Source organism: Rhinatrema bivittatum, chromosome 8, assembly GCF_901001135.1.
Source record: "Rhinatrema bivittatum chromosome 8, aRhiBiv1.1, whole genome shotgun sequence".
Classification (NCBI taxonomy): Eukaryota; Metazoa; Chordata; class Amphibia; order Gymnophiona; family Rhinatrematidae; genus Rhinatrema; species Rhinatrema bivittatum.
In genome coordinates, this window is record NC_042622.1 from 87,131,413 (window position 1) to 87,149,201 (window position 17,789).

Consider the following 17,789-nt stretch of genomic DNA (forward strand, 5'->3'; position numbering starts at 1 on the left):
AGTGGTCTTCTTCATGACCGCAGAGACCGCTGCGTCCGCCTTCGGAATCTTCAGCAGGTCCAAAACATCTGTCGACAGAGGATAGAGCTTCGCCATAGCCCTACCCACTTTCAGTCCTGCATTCGGAGCATCCCACGTGCGGGTCACGAGCTTGCGGACCTTCTTAGGCAGAGGGGGAACGAGGTTGTCGGTCCCCGTATCCCATCGAAGACCGGGTTAGCCCCCTCGTTATCAGATTCCTCCTGAGAAACCTTAAGTCCCAGGACCTCTAATACCTGGGGAATAAGGGGCCGCAGCTCGACTCGCTTGAAAAGGTGGACAACACTGGGATCATCTCCCTCCGCAGGCGGGGGGGGTCGTCCTGATCCAAGTCCCCCAGATCAGGATTCGGGTATGGGTCCGCTCCCGGAACCGGCGCCGATGCTGAACCAAGACCCGGAGCTGGTACTGATCCTGAGCCAAGACCCGGAGCCGGCGCTGGAACCTGAACCAAGCCTCGGAGCCAGCGCTATCTGGTTCTTGGGGTCCCCGGCAAATGACCTCCCCCGGGCGAGGTTGGGCCCCCGGCCGCTGCTGAGAATCTGCGAACCATCTCTGCTTCAGAGGAGGCTCGGAGGGGTCCATAGATTGCCCGGGTCTTTGGAGTGACGCTTGCCTCCTGGCTAGGAAGGCTTGATGCATCAGTAAAATAAACTCCAGAGAAAAATCCGCCGGGTCTGCTCCCCCCCCTCAGGGAGGTCCTGTGGTGCCGGTTCTCCAGCCCTTAATAAAGGATCCTCCCCCATGGGAGCCAAAATGAGAGGGGAATCTTCCTCCGACGATCTGCGGTGCGAGGTCCCGACGAGTCTTCCATCCCAGAGGAGCAGGCAGAGGAAAGTGAGGCCGAATCTAATGCCTGTCCGCGAATTCCATACGTGCGCCAGGAGCCATGAAGGGCCACGCAGCCACGCTGTCTGAAAACTGGGGGGGGGGGGGGGTTAGGCCGAATTCAGATAGAAGTGCCGCGCTGCCGGCGACACGGGAAAAAAAGCAGAAGAAAGGCCTCCGATGCGGCGGGTTGCTGAAATTATGGCCTGAACACAGCCAACTCACCCCCGCCCTCCACAAACAACCCGGAGCCCCGGGAGCTGAGGGGAAAGAAAGGAGCCAAGCCCTAACATGCTCCACGACCGGCAGCCGAAAGGCAGGCCCACCCCGGCACCGACTCCTTACCTCAGAAGAAAGAAGCCGATCAGTCTAACTTGATTTTTTTAAAACTTTTTTTTTTTTAAACAAACTTTATGGAGCGAAGGTCGAGGAAGCAGCTTCGGAGGTGAGCCAACCAGGAGCCCCTGGCCTTCACACCCCGAGTCATAGCAGGCGAAAACTCAGATAGGGGTGTCCAACCCCCCGGACGCCCGGCTTCCACAGAGGGATGGCCCACGAAGGTGCCTAACACCTCAGGAAGCAAATGAGATCAAAAGAAAAATTTTTCTATCCAACTAAACTGAAAACTAAGTAAGACTGCAGGAGTGCACCTCTACCATCTACTGGAGTCAGAGAAATACTGAGGGACTGCAGTTGGCACTCTCATATATGTAGCAGTGCCCAAGGTTTTTTCTCTCTGACTCCATCTGCTGGTAGGGACACACAACCCACTGGTCTGGACTGATCTGGGTATGTTCAGGAATTCCAGAGTTTAATTATGCATTGAGTGAAAAAGAATTTTCTCTGATTTGTTTAAAAGAGCTACTTGCTAACTTCATGGAGTTCCACCTAGTCCTTTTATTGTCTGAGAAAGTAAATAACCGATTTACATTTACCTGTTCAAGACATTTCATGATTTTGTAGATTTCTATCATATCCCCCTTCCGCCTTCTATTCTCTGAGCTGAATAGCCCTGACCTCTTTGGTCTTTCCTTATAGGGGAGCCGTTCCATGCCCTTTATTATTTTTGGTCACCCTTCTCTGTACTTTTTCTAGTGCAACTATATCTTTTTTGAGATGTGGTGACCTAAACTGCACACAGTATTCAAGGTGCAGTTTCACCATGGAGCGATACAGAGGCATTATGACATCCACCATGTTATTCGCAATTCCCTTCCTAATAATTCCTAACACTTTTTTGATCACCACCGCACACTGATTCTGTATGCTTAGACCTCCTGAGGCAATTTCTAGGACATTCATTTAAATGAGAGTAGAGTCATGTGGTACCCTGGACACAGCTGAGATATTACAGCAACATGCATGAGCCCATACCTGTTGGCTAGGCCAAACTCTCTCTCTAACTCACGCTGGATCATCTTCTTCTGAGCCTTGTAAGGTGTGATCACACCAAAGCTGCGACCTTTCATATCCTTCCTTTCTTTAATCAATTTAATTAATGTAATGGTCAGTTTAACTTCCTGAGGATTACAGTAAGATCTGAACAAGAAAAAGAAGAAATAAATAATTATTTCCATAGAGCTATCAGCATACACAGTACTGTATTTGGAAGAGTCATCTGGCCCATCCCAAAAGAACTTACAATCAAAATTTTTGAACAAAGAGGTTAAAAAAATTGTGTTGAAGGTTACACACAGGCCGATGCAATATAGTGCGCATGGCTGAGCGCATGACTATACAGGCGCTTGGACACATATTTTGGACGTGCGTCCAAAACCCCTCATGCAATAAGGCTATTAGCTATTACCCCTCGATGCAAAAAAAAAAAAAAAAAAAAAAAAAAAAAAAAAAAATTGTGCCTGATGCGCATATTTCTACTCTCAAAAATTAAAGCCTGCCCTAGAGCAGGGGTTAATTCTTGAGGAACCCCGAAGTTTCAGAAAAGCAGAAAATATTGCCTTTCTGTAGTTCCTTCGATTTAATATCCTGGCGAGGTTAGGAAAAATGGGCACTCAATGAGCTTGTAAAACTGAGCATCCCCAAGATAACCCGCTGACAGCCATCTCTCCTGGGTGCCTGATGCCGAGGAGGCGCTAGGGACATAAAATTTTCCCTAGCGCCTCCTTTTTACTGCGGCAGCTCATTTAAATATTAAATTGGGCGCCTGGGAGAGGTGGATCGATGGGCATTAAGAGAGTGAGCTGCACAGATATTGCATTGGCCTGACAGTGAGTGAGAAATGGGGCAACATGCAGACTTTTCAGGTTTTCAGGTGTGTCTGCTCTGTGCACTAATCATTACGTACCTGACATGGTCTGGAACAATCCTCAGGATCCCAGGGAATGATCAGCAGCTCAGACTGTACCAGGCAATATCATTACTACTATTCACACTAAAAGTTTCCTTTTTTAAGATTATGTGAAACTATACAATCTAGCTATGAGAGAGGGACACCGTCTACTAATGATGTCACCAATGATGTGCACCATGTTTAACTTCAATATTAGCTCAATGTAAACTTTTCATTCTTGCTGATGCTGCTTTCTTTAAAGAATGGCTATATTACAAAATCACACAATGAGAAGCAAGCAACATTATGCTCTAACCATGAGCTAATATAAAAGTTTGAAACTATTTCATTGATAGCATCACTGGCTTGGGTTTATTTTTTTTATGCTTATGCCTGACACTTTCCTCCTTCTCCTTTGGGCTTCCAGGTCAATTGAAAACCACTTCTGTTGGGCAATAGTATTACAAATTTTCCTTTGCAACTTCCTGGGTGTTTCTCCCCTATTTTTATATTCTGCTTCTGAAGTCAGCCCAGTCACTGCAGTGAGTGTCTTTGGGTAGAGACTATAACGAAGACTTGGCCCAGGAATCAACTGAGGTATTTTTAAATGTCTTGGATTTGTTTTTCCAAAATCAGGGTCAAGGTGAGTTACATTCAGATACAGTAGGTATTTTTTTTTTGTTTCCTGAGGGCTTTCAATCTGTGTTTGTATCTGAGACAATGGAGGGTGAAATGACTTGCCCAAGTCACACAGTGTCAATGGAATTTAAACCCTAGCTTCTATGGTTCTCAGCCCATTGCTCTAACCACCAGGTTACTCATTTACTCACTTGCCACTGAGCTGCCACCTTGATAATATCATTGTTAAATAAAGTAACTCCCTCAATCTTAATTGGGTTACATAAAATTATAAAGGAACAAAGCAGGCTGGCCCAAATGCACAGCACAGCACAGCACACCACACATCTTCATGTAGGAGATTTAGGTTTGATTCCCAGAGAGGCGTCAACATGAGCTGTTGGAGGCAATAATCACAAGCCCCCATATGGAATCCCATTCATTGCAAGTAATTAACTACTGCTCAACTCCAGATTATGCTCATCAGGTCCTGAAATGAACCAAGGTCTGTGCCTCTAAATCAGAGAATTGTTACTATAATGGTTGTGACAGGTGGAGGAGCAAATAATCCTAGGTGGTTGCAAACAAAAAAAAAAAGAACTCATGGAGCCACAGCCCAAGTTGATGTGTTTGGGTTGGAAGACCAGAGAGCACGAGGTTACAAATCAGTACATGGGACAATCAAAATTCTCTGTTTTGTATTTAAGAAATAAAGTCCCAGTCTTTTTTATTTTAGCTTTTCCAGCATTTGGAACAAACACCTTACAATACCTATCAGCACAGATCGTTAAATAAAACTGTTATTGTCTTTTAAAGATCGCTTCCATGTCCCCCAGAGGTGATCCAGAGACTGCCCTAGCAAAATAGGAGCACAAAACAGCCCAAGTGGATGCATACTTTAGTACCTTTGTGCCCCCTGCTGGCTTCTCTTTACATAGCACTTACAATGCTGACTACAAACCTATGGGCAGCATAGAGAATTGTGATGTCACCAATTGGAGCACCGCATCACCACTCACTTAGCAGCAATTAAAATAAACCTTTACACAAGAAGCAGAAGCAGGGGCACCAGGAGATTCCAAGATAGCAGGGAAACAGGGCCAGCAGAGAAGGGTGAGGAGCAATCTGAGATGCAACAAGCTCAGGTCAGGTTCAGGGGCAGCATCTATTGGTTTTGGTTGAGTATATGGAATGTTTTGTAGATCCTGAGTTAATTCATACATGTCATTATGTGTTTGTCAGGCTTGAAGGCGAGGGTGGAGTGGTGACTTACTCATTTTCCCGTTTCTCATATCCATCTGATACATCAAACACCAGGTAAGGCTGGAAAGGCCAGCCTGAAGAACAGCGATTCTCTTCTGTGTCTCTACAAGAAAACACAGCAGCTTTTTAAAGACTTAACAGAGTGCCCAGTGACCAGAAATGGAAGTAGCTCATGAGTAAGGAAGACAAAATATAATTCTGAATGAAACTGGAGGTCAGGAAGCTATTCATAGAGTTCATGAAGCTCCTCAAATCTAATACAAATTTTAAAAAGTGATGGAATTGTGCCTACTTGTCTGTCTTCAGAAGTTTGCCATAAAAACAATTGGAAGGGAAGAGACAGATGTCAGGATGCATACGGTACTGCACAGTCAGCTGCAGCACTGGCTTTCTGGCTACAGTGCCCCGCTGCACCTCACTCTCCAAACTGCTGCATAGACGGGCCATCAAGGACTGGCCATAGCCCAACTTCTCCGCTTCCTGCAAAGGGGGACAACCGTAGATGAAATCACTATTATGGCTTCAATCTCTGCTATTGCTGAGCACCACTGTGACTTTTGTTTTAAACTTTTGGAAATCCTTCCATTCCCTTCTCAAAAGAAACACATTAATCATAGTCTTTCCTACTCCTCCAAATGATAGCTGCCATTCTGAGACATCAAAGGCTCTTCTACTTAATAGATGTGGCTGAAATTTGGCAGGAGTGTCACAACCACAGTATTCTACCAAATTTCAGCCCAATCTGTCCTTAAAGACTGTCCTGATACCTGTATATGGATGGACAGAGACTGAGAGAGTATTGACAACAAGTGCTCTCATTTTCTGGGAATCCTTCCTTAAAGGATGAAATTAACTTTTGTACATGTAACATAAAATGTGGGTCAGACTACCAAGACCCATTGAGCCAGCATCCTGTCTCGTACAATGTACAGCCATCTAAGTACCTGACACATCTTAATGGGGAGATCCATTTCCTGTTGCATATTCCCAGACGTGGTGCTCAAGAAGTCCTACCTGGCTAATAATTGCTAACAGACTTGTCCAAACCATTTTCAAATCCAAGCTATGCTAAATGCCTTGATCACACCCTTCAGCAACAAATTCCACAGCTCCATTGTGCACAGAGTGACAAAATACTTTCTACAATTTGTTTTAAATCTGTTGCCTACTAGTTTCATGGACTGATTCCTAGTCCTAGAACTATCTGAAAGCGTAAATAACTGTTCCTTATTTCCATCCCACTCAAGATTTTATAAATCTCTATTCAAATTCCCTCTTTTGTCGCCTTTTCTCCAAACTAAAGAGTCCTAACCTGTTTAGCCTTTTTTCATAAGGGAGCCGTTCCATCCCAGTTACTATTTTTGTTGCCCTTCTCTGTACCATTTCTAGTTCTACTATATCTTTTTGAGATGGTTAAAGCCACTCTCACAACAGGGCAAACCAAACTACACACAATATTCAAGGCGCGGTTGCACCATGGATCAATATAGAGGTGATATTCCTTTCTGAATAATTCAATAATTTATAAGTCAAGAGTTTTTCAACAGCTAACAAAATGAATTATAATAAATCACATATACAGATAATCTGTTACATGTTAAGTAATGTAATCATGTAGGGAAACATTTAAACATCTTTGTTTAGCAAGTGCTCACATTTATAGGACACCCCTCTCATATTTGCAGGTTATCTACACAGAGGCTGCAGTTAGATGGAGTTCCTCACCATCCCATTCATGCCATAAGCCCACCATGGGAATTTTACCTTAGAGATTACAGTAGGAGGCAGCTGTTCTGGATCACCAACCAAGATAAGCTTAGCGCAACGATGAATCAAAGGGATAAGGGTCTCAACTTCACAAGCTTGCCCAGCCTGAGCAAAAATATGTAAAAGGAAGACAGGTGACGTATAAAGTCTAAGGAAGAGAACAATATGCAATGTTCATTAATATGGACCTAGTTAGGGGACGCTGTAAGCACTGGGATGTGGTCTTCTGGCTTGAAGGTTTTTATGGGGATTTCAAAAGCACCCCTCTAGAGCCATTCTGGCAGACACAGCCTTGCTAGGAAAGAGTTGAATAAATGTACTGCAGTATCAACAGAAGAACTTATCAGCTGACCTCATCCACGATGACACAGCTGAATGGGTCATGCCCCAAGTGGCGAAATGCAGACTCCAGCAGGACACCACCACTGGTGCTCAGAGTGCAGCAAATTATGTGAGATTCCAGGATGATGGTTCTTTGTATTTCATGCGGGCGCATGCAAACCTTGCAGCAGAAGAAAAGTAGGGTATTAAAGCCTCAATGGCGACACACAGATCAAAGGGCACATCAAAAATGTATATTTACCAATTCTATCCATTGTTAGAAAAATTATTCACTTGTTCATCTACATGCACAATAAATTTACAGTATGAATGTGCACATGCTAGCCAGTTTTTTTTTAAACAATCTTTTTTATTTTGAAATTAGCATTTAAACCTACAAGTACATTAATAACAAAGTACTGCTGCATTATAGAAATCTTAGCAGATGCATAGACTTTAAAATTCAGAAATTAGGCTCAGACAGAACCGAAAAATTACAGTAGTCTCTCAGGAATTCACTGGCTATGAATCCTTTGTTTCAAACCAAGTTGTAAACATTAACCTTTTTATTAAAGTGTTAAATATAAATGGCTGAACAAGGCGTATAAAAAGGTAGCCTAGGACACTTCCAGCTCCTCTCTCACCTCCTTCTGGTGGTAGGTAAGTTGCTGCCTCTCTCTTGAAAGTTTGCAGATGTCTTTATCAAGATTATCATACTGGAAAAACAGAGAAATTAAGCAAGTGAGCACGAGTGCAGCAGGAACTATCCTCTTACTATGCCCATCCACTTTCAAAGTGTGTTTTAAACAATTTATAGTTAGAATGAAATCAAAGGTGAATGGGGGAAAAAGGTACTTGGGGATTGGTAAGGCACGAACTTTACTAGGACCTGAAAGCTTGGAAGGTCTCACCAGCAGTTATATTGTAACTTACTAGTAAGACTGAATTTGTAGTCAGGCTTGGAAAAATGTACATGAACAGGGGTAAAAGTCATGCTTTGCACAAGACTACAAATTATCACATTCTATTTTGATGTGGCAGTTTTTTTCCTGTTCCTTTGGGCTTCCAGCTCAATTGGAATCAGCCTCTAATGGGCTACAGTGCCATTAATAACTACCTGAGATTTTCCCCAATTTTGTTTTACTCCCCAGTAATATAGCAACATATTAAATGTCAGCAGATAAAGACCCAACGGTCCATCCAGTCTGCCCAGCAAGTTGTTTAGGGTAGAAAAAGCTGCTCTGCATGGGTCCCTCCTCTATGCCTATTTCAACCCCCACCGGGGCTTCCCTGATGAAGCCCTGGTGGGGGGTGAAACAAAGATCCTTTGTTGAACGTAGTGTGTGTTGAACAGTGCAGATGAATTCAGTCCCTGTGAAGAAACGGGACGGACTTAACCCCATATAAATAAAAGATGAGATGGGTGGATTTAAAGAATGTTATCTGAAAAATTCATATAAAAGTTATTTGTGCACACTGGGGTAATTTCATTGTGTATTGGAGGATAGTTGGGTAAGAACAAACACACTATGATGTATTGGAACATGTATTGTGTCACACTGTCTTTTGATGTTTGATTTTTAATGGTGTGAATGGAGTGAGTGAATGTTGATTAGTTAGTTTTAATTTTGTCTAGTGAGAGTTATGTTTTTATATTAATAAAAATGTTTTGCATGATACTATTGTATTCTACAAAAGATTCTCTTACTGTGTATATTGTCATTTAAATTAGAGAGAATTATTGATAACACATCCCTGGTTTTTGTTTACCCTACAATTATAGTAGCAGGAAGAAGCAGGCGCTGACCCATCGGAGACAGGAGCAAGCCTCTGGACCGCCGCACACCGTGACCGCTACCATCCGGGGACCCTCCAGGCAAGCCCGACCCTCCCTGAATGCTGGGGACCGCCTCCCCGAAGTCACTTCGGTCAGCCCCCATCCACACAAAAGTAGGCTGTGACAGCGAGCGTTGCGCGCCTGGCGTCACACACCTAAGGAGCGTGACCAAAGGGGCCTGCCCCTTTGTGCGCCCCTTAGTGCCGCCACTTACAAGCCACTTCCCTTCCTCCCTGCTCATCCAGCCTCTACACCACTGATGCCCCTTTCCTTCTTCCCCTCCCCCCCCCACAACAGAGCTGCAGCTACAGTTTCCCCAACAGCTAATCCTCTCAACTCATATACCCTCAAGACCTCCTGTTAGTCCACCTCCTGCTCAACCCTCATTTTTTCACACATCCCCCTGCTCGTCATCTTGGTACTCGCACCCAACAATCCCCATACCCCCTTCTCCCCCCTCCCTCGCCCCCGCTCTAACAATGTTGACAGCTCTACCCATCCCCATAATTAAATATACCCCACGCAACCTCAGTAAACCCTCCACTATCACCCCACCCAACTATACAAGATCTCTGATTCCCATCATGACATCCCCCCTCACACAATTTATGGGCCTCGCATTATTCTCCCTAATACTTTTCAATGTGCAATCCCTTGTGAAAAAGAGACTCACATTCTAAATGATATCCTTTCAGACTCCAAACCAGACCTTTGTGCCATCACAGAAACATGGCTGAAACACACTGACATCACGCTCCTAAACCAACTAACCACACACACTTACGACATTTTCTCCATACCCCGACCCAAAAAAAGAGGGGGTGCCATACTCCTTGCTGCCAAAAGAGACCTTAGACTAAGCTCTCAAATAGTCAATACCGCCCCCAAATATGAAATTGGATTCTTTAAATCTTTCCAGCTCCAAGTATGCCTAATCTACACCCTACCTGGACTCCTGGAAAGCAATGCCTCCCCCCTCATTTAATTTTTCACAGAAAACATAGACCTCGATTTACCTATCATCATACTTGGAGATTTCATTCTCCACGTAGATAACCGCCCCCTCTCAACCTCATGTGAAGCCTTCATCTCCTCCCTCGACGCAATGGGCTTCAAACAAATTATAAACTTTCCCACCGATAAAGCAGGACACACACTAGGTCTGATTTTCATGAACTCTAACATAATCACCACCCAAACTCCCATCAGCTCCCCCGTCCCCTGGTCTGACCACACTCTTATAAACACCACTCTCACTATAAAGAAAACACCTCCCAACCTACCACCGCACAGCCACTCCTTCCAATTCCGTAAAACTTGCACCAGAGAGGACTTAATCGCCTCATGCACAGACATCCCCAATAAAATTGATCTTTCAAACACAAGCACCGCTCTGTCCTCCTGGTATAACATCACCAATGACATTGCCAATAAAATCTGTCCCCTCACAACAAAAACAATAAACCCATCCTGCAACAACAAAAAGCCATGGTACTCACCTGAATTAAAAAAAAAAAGAAAAATGATTTAAGAAATAAAGAAAGGCAATGGCGAAAGCACCCCTCACCTTCATTACTTGCCTCCTACAAAGCTTCCATGCACTCCTACAGAATCACCATCCTAAAAAACAAAATGTGAATTCTATGCCCTGAAAATCCACAACTTCCAATACAATGCCAAGGCCCTCTTCTCCATTATCTCCGACCTCACTAAAACCTCCTCAACACACTCCCCTGACTCTGACTCCATAAGCAAATGCAATGACCTTGCCCTTTTCTTCCATAACAAAAGCTCCAAGCTTACAGCAAATTTTCCCACTGACACCTCCAACTCCTCTCTATAAACTCTACTGCCAGCCTTAACTCCCTTGAAACCACCTCTTCCTCCGAAATAGAGTCCCTACTAAAGAAAATCAAAACCCTCCTCCCACCCATCTGATACTATTCCTACCAAACTCCTACTAACAATTCCCAACATAATAGCGAAACCCCTAGCTGAGATCATCAACTGCTCCCTCACACATGGCCATGTCCCCCCCACCCTAAAACAAGCAGTTGTCAAACCCATACTAAAGAAACCCAACCTTGACCCCACAGAACCTTCTAATTTTCATCCAATCTCTAACCTCCCATTTCTAGCCAAAATCACAGAAAAAATAGTCAACATCTGTCTTTCAGAACACCTAGATAACCACAAAATCTTATCTTCATCACAATTTGGCTTCCATAAATTCTTCAGCACGGAAACATTCCTGCTAACACTCAATGACACCATTCTCAAAGGCATAGACAAAGGGCACTCCTACCTCCTAGCAATGCTTGACATCTCTTCCGCGTTTGATACCATCAGCCACAAAATTTCTGTTTTAAACCTACTCTCTGACATCGGCATCACTGGAACAGCACTACTCTGGTTTAAATCCTACCTTGAAAATAGACAATTCAAGGTCAAGCTGGGTAGCAACAAATCTGATCCTATTAACCTATCCCAAGGCATGCCTCAAGGCTCCGCACTATCCTCTACCCTCTTCAACATATACATGTTACCCCTCTGCAAACTCCTAACTTAGGTATTACCCATTTCATATATGCAGATGACATCCAAATCCTCATCCCCATCACTGAATCTCTACCTAAAGCCTTAAAGATCTGGGACAACTGCCTCACCTCAATCAATCAACTCCTCACTAACATGCACCAAGCGCTTAACACCACCAAACAGAACTCCTTGTCATCTCCACTGATGCCCACCCCTTTTTCCCACACAGACTCCAACCATCGACCCCCACCCATACCCCACTCCCCACACACACGAAACCTGGGTGTCACCATCGACACCCAACTAAACCTAAAAGCATTCATAAAATCCACCCTAAAAGAATGCTACTTCAAACTCCATGTTTTAAAGATGCTAAGACCTCTCCTTCATGGCAATGACTGCAGAACCGTCCTTCAGACCATAATCTTCTCCAAAATCGACTACTGTATCCCTCCTCCTAGGCCTCCCCGCCTCTACCATCAAACCTCTACAACTGCTACAGAATGCTACAGCCAGAATAGTCACCAATACACGGCAAGAAAGATCACATTACTCCCATCCTAAGGAATCTGCACTGGCTCCCTGTTTCCTAAAGAATTCTGGAGGATTATATGTTTGTACATAAACCTCCGGGAAATTATTCAGTCCTTATTGATCTTAATGAGTCACAGACTATATCCCCGGTAATCACGTGGGACTGTCTTAAAGCAGTGGTTAGGGGGCATATAATATTCCATGCCTCTTACAAAAAGAAACAGAGTGAAAACGGAAGGAACTCCTCCAACAAATATCCCAGTTAGAACATTGCCACAAGCAGTCCCTATCAACTAAAGAGTTGAAGGAACTGCAGAAAATTCGGTCCCAGCTAGCTGACTTAGAGACCCAGACTATTGCCCATCAATTGGAAATCTTACAATAAAAATAATAAGGCAGGCAAGGTGCTAGCGCAGAAAATAAAGCAGAAATCCTTACAAAACAACATCTCTAAAATAAGACAGCGCAGGATCCATGCTCATACCCAGTAGTGAAATTAGGCAGAGGTTTCTAGAATTTTATTCACAACTATATAGCGCAAACCCAACTATTAAGGAGGAGGACATAAAGTCCTACCTAGCATCAGTGGAACTCTCTGCCCTCAATGATCAACACATTTTACTTGAGCGAGACATTTTAGAACAGGAGGTGCAGGAAGTAATCAAGAATTTGAAACCAGGCAAATCCCCGGGACTAGACAGTTTTACTGCCAGGTTTTACCAGAAATTTTCAGCTCAAGTTACCCCATTACTTGCTAAGATGTTAAATGCCCTGAGAGGAGACTTCAAGTTCTCATCCCACACCAACATTGCTGGGATCACTATACTGGCCAAGCCTGGCAGAGACCACACAGTCTGCAGCTCATACTGCCCAATTTCATTAATAAATATTGACTTGAAAATTTTTGCAAAAATCTTGGCAAATCTAAATTCTATCATGCCACACATTATACATAAGGATCAAACAGGGTTTGTCTCCGGGCGAATGGCCGCAGACAACGTGCGTAAGATTGCTGACATCATCTGGTGGATCCAAGAAAATAAGGAGCCCTTTTTACTGTCGTCAGTGGATGCTGAGAAAGCTTTTGACCTAGTTCATTGGTCCTTTCCTTTTTAAAACACTGGAAAAAATGTGATTTGGGCAAATCTTTATTCACTGGATCCAGAAATTATATGTTTCACCAAGGGCCTGAATCAAGGTACATGGTGGATACTCAGATCTTTTTCCCGAAGCTCGAGGAACTAGATAGGGATGTCTTTATCCCCCCTTTTATTTGCCATATTCTTAGAACCATTCGCTTCGAGAGTACGGATTAATGAGGAAGTGAAAGGGGTGTCTATAGGGACCTTTTTCTCTAAAATGTCAATATTTGCTGATGATATATTATTCACCCTTATGGACCCCACCAGCTCTGTGCGGGCAATGGTGAACGAAATAACACATTTTAGTGCGGTGTCTGGTTTCACAGTAAACTGGGAGAAATCGGAAATATTAAACTTCACAGTCCTGGGACCCCAAGCGCATCTTCTGCGTGGTCAATTCCCCTTCAAATGGCCCAGACATAAAATAAAATATTGGGGATGTATATCGGTAACTCCCAGGATCTATTTCAATTGAATTACCCACAATTGATGGAAAAAATATATCAGGATCTGGAGGAATGGGACCAGTACCATATATCATGGTTAGGTAGAATAGCCTTAATAAAAATGAATGTAGTGCCTAGGATACTATATTTATTTCAAACCATCCCAACCAATGTACCAGCTGATTTACTTAAGAAATGGCAAAAAACGATTGATGCATTTTGTATAGAAGGGTGAGCACCCTAGAATAGCTCAGTGTATATTGTATCTCCCCAAATTGCAGTGGGGACTGGGATTGCCCAACCTGACGTGGTACCATTCAGGCTCCTGCCTCAGAAGCCTTTTGGATTGGCACAAGACAGCAGCCCAGGCACCCTGGGTGCTTTTAGAGCAACACTTGAAAGGAAGGATGTCACTTTCAGCTTTGCCTTGGCAACTCAAAAATACCTGTAGAAGACTATCTGTGGTTCCGCCCTCTGTAGCTTCTACCTTATAAACGTGGCAATCCTGGAAGCTGTCTCTCACAGGCGATTGGGGTTATTATTACAATACCTCCCTATTTAACACTACCTCATTTGTTCCTGGGTTAGAGATATGAAGCAGTGTGTGAATTTTAAGGGTGGGGTGTGAGTATGAATGTGGTGTGATCCGGATGAATGAATGTTTGGTTTTTTAGGTATTTTTGTAAAAGGAGGGTATTATATAGGTTTATGGATCAAATAAATTTTAATATTGAAGAAAAGAATATAAATAAAGAAATAATATACATAAAATGGTGGTAAAGTGCAATATATAGTGAGCAAACATTAGAACCAAAGAAAAGCGATATTGGCAGCACACCCTAAACACACTACCCAAATCAACATGGGTACATATTCTACTTTAATCATTAATCTCAAATATCTAGAATAAGATGACATAGTTTCTCTTTTATTCCCGCTCAAAATAAACAGACACAACATAACACCATCCAATTATGAGTTTTTTTATTACTACTTTGATTACCGTAAAGTCTTGGCACATGTATAATGATAGAATTCATAATCTTTTCCAATATTAATATTTGTGCCTTATTGTAAACCGTTACGATGGTACCTAACAGTGACGGTATAGAAAAGTTTTTAAATAAAATAAAAATAAATAAATATATTGCTATAGAGAGAGACAGGGTAATCGTTAGAAGAAGATAAGTATAGATTAAACAATTTGGATGTCACAAGAATGCTGCCGGGATATTCATACCAGAAACAGCTGCATCATTCATAAAATATCAGCTTATGCATTTGAATCCTAGTTGATTATTTATTTATTTATTTAGTGGTTTTTATATCCTGATAACCATTTGCACATTGTATCGTATCAGTTTACAGGGAACATTGTGATTATATAGTAATGGGTTACAAGGAACATTGTGATTATAAGGTATAACATAACTGATATAAGATATAAACCATTTACATAAAATAAATTGGTAGCATGAGGGGATAACATATGTATAAGTATAGAAATAAACTATAAACATATTAAGCGGCGGGGAAATGGAGTAGGTGTTTAACTGTTTATATAGAGCGGTTGGTAGCATGTAGGGTTGACAAGTATGGATGGATAAAACTATATACATGTTTAATACATATTTAAGGTGAGAGCATATGGGGCATATAATAGGACATGAGGGGGCTGGAAAGCTGTGTAAACAAAGAGAGGTCAGGCTAAGGAGAGGCCATTCTCAGGAAGAAGTCCAATTGCGGAGTTAGAAACTAATGCGGTTTGAGCATAGGGGTAAGCAGGGGAAGGCGGGAGCAGGGGTGGGGCGGGTGGGGGCAAGAAGGGTACTCAGTCGAAGGCCCTGCTTGAAGAGCCATGTTTTTAGCTTCTTCTTAAACTTCTGTGTGCATGGTTCTAAGCGGAGGTTGGGTGGCATTGTGTTCCATATTGCGGGACCTGCTATCGAAAATGCTCGATCCCTTGTGGAGGAGAGAGAAACAAGTTTAGGGGATAGTATGTGTAGTGTTCCTTGATAGGTGGCTCTGGTGGGTCTGCTGGAAGTATGGAAGTGGAGGGAATCGTGTAGCCATTGTATGTTTTCGTTGTATAGGGTCTTGTGAATAAGTGAGAGGCTTTTGTAGCGAATTCTCTGAACAATTTTGTATCATCTGCAAAATTGATTACCTCACTTGTATTTCTTTCCAGATCATTTATAAATATATTGAAAAGTACAGGTCCCAATACAGATCCCTGAGACACTCCACTGCCCACTCCTTTCCACTGAGAAAATTGTCCATTTAATCCTGCTCTCTGGTTTCCTGTAAATCCCGTCTGCCTCACCAGTTGTCTTTGACAGAGCCAAAAGAGGAGTCTAATCCTGGATTTAGGGCTGTGTTGAAATCCCTCAGTTGTAATTCACACCAGGGAATCAAGTTTTTGAAAAAAGGATCCCTGGTGTGTATTAGGAGCATAAACTGAGACCAAGGTGTATATTTCCTTTCCTACGGTTATAACTAGAATCAGGTATCGCCCCTTGGGGTCTCTAATACATTTTTTGAGATCAAAAGAAAGATCCTTGTGGAACAATATACCCACTCCTGTATACTTAGCTGCCCGAGAGGGTGGAGACCAATACTGTGTGGGGTAGGCTGAGTGTCTCATCAACCGTTCATATCTAGCTTTTAAGTGAGTTTCCTGTAGCATTACTACCGTGGTCTTATTATAGAGGAGATCCTTAAATAACAACTTACGTTTTCTGTCTGAGTTAAGTCCCTTAACGTTATGTGACCATATTTTTACATTAGCCATCATAGTCTGATTATATTACCCATTATCAAGGATTAAGAGGGCTTTGCTTAGATCCCTTAGTACCTGGTAGAATAGTCTGGAATATCTTTGTAATTTAAAGCTATAACTTGATATATCAACACAAAGCTTCTCCCACGAACTGTGTTGGGAGTAACGCTGGACCTTTTGTATCCACTGCCCTACCCTCCTCCCCATATAAGGCCTACATTCGTATGTCTGTATGCCCATATATATGAGTGGAGGTAATCAACTGGCTCACAGCAAGCCCATCCACCCGACCTGTAAAGTATGTACCCGCCTGGCAAAACCAATGTAAGAAAAGAAGAAATTATTAGGGCGGTTAATATACATTTCAAATAAACCTTCCCCAGCAATCGCACCCGCTCCGCCAGGATGAGTGACTGTATAGATATTCAGTGATATTGAAGAAGTGTTATCCTCAAAGATGAGATCCTTCATGTCGCCACTGTGTTCACTGCATAGTCTCCCTAGAGCCGCCGGAGCCAATTCTTGCCTTTGCCTGCACGCTGCCATCGTCTCGTATCTTCCTTTGGAGGCCCTGCAGCCCTTGGAACATCGGAAGGAGGTAGTGGTGGCAAGCCAGCTGAATTGAAGGCCTTACGGGCTTCCGCCAAAGTTTTTACTTTATAGCTCACTCCCTGAACTGAGAACCAAAGACCAAAAGGATAGGCCCACCGATAGCGAATGTTCTCCTTACGTAGCTGGGTAGTGGTTGGACACAGTCCTTGTCTTTTTTTTTTTTTAAGGTGATCAGTGAGATATCTGCAAAAAAGGAAATTGTCTGGCCTTGCCAATTCCATTTTTCTTGCTTCCGGGCTATACTGAATATCTTCTCTTTCACCGCAAAACTGTGAAAGCATTTGACAATGTCTCAGGGTTAATTGTCCATTCTCTTACCCTCTCCAATTTAACATCCAGGAGCGATTGATCCATGTCTGTGTTACCTTGCGTCAGAATATACTGGCAGAATAGTCTCACCGTTTCCTCCGTATTGTCATATTCAGGGGTCTCCGGTACCACTCTAATGCGGAAATTCGTGCGTCTTGTACGGTTTTTGAAGTCCTCCAATTTGTCTACTAAGCCGTTCAGCACAGATTTCGTGAGTGCGTGCTCTTGGCGGATTTGCATGATTTTTTCTGCTTGCGAATCTACACGTACATCAGTTTCATCTACTCTCCTCCCCATCTCTGCAATGTCCACTTTGAGGTTGCTAATTAGCCCCATTATTTCCTGTTTATAGGATTTCATGTCTTGCCGTATTTCACAAAACCATCTGCGAAATTCTGCTCTATTTGGAGCGTCGGAGTCAAGGGTATCCTTGTCCTGGCTTGGTGTGTCGTCCATATCCAAACAC

At 43.1% G+C, this 17,789-nt stretch overlaps 1 protein-coding gene across 1 annotated transcript in view; it reads right to left on the minus strand.

Moving 5' to 3' along the window:
• Positions 1 to 17,789, minus strand: part of SETX (senataxin) — a 383,775-nt gene that overhangs the window by 69,303 nt on the left and 296,683 nt on the right. The window contains 6 exon segments of the mRNA XM_029613495.1: positions 2,242 to 2,406; positions 5,049 to 5,141; positions 5,331 to 5,518; positions 6,803 to 6,910; positions 7,158 to 7,307; positions 7,771 to 7,842. Of these exon segments, the coding sequence (XP_029469355.1) occupies positions 2,242 to 2,406; positions 5,049 to 5,141; positions 5,331 to 5,518; positions 6,803 to 6,910; positions 7,158 to 7,307; positions 7,771 to 7,842 (776 nt within the window).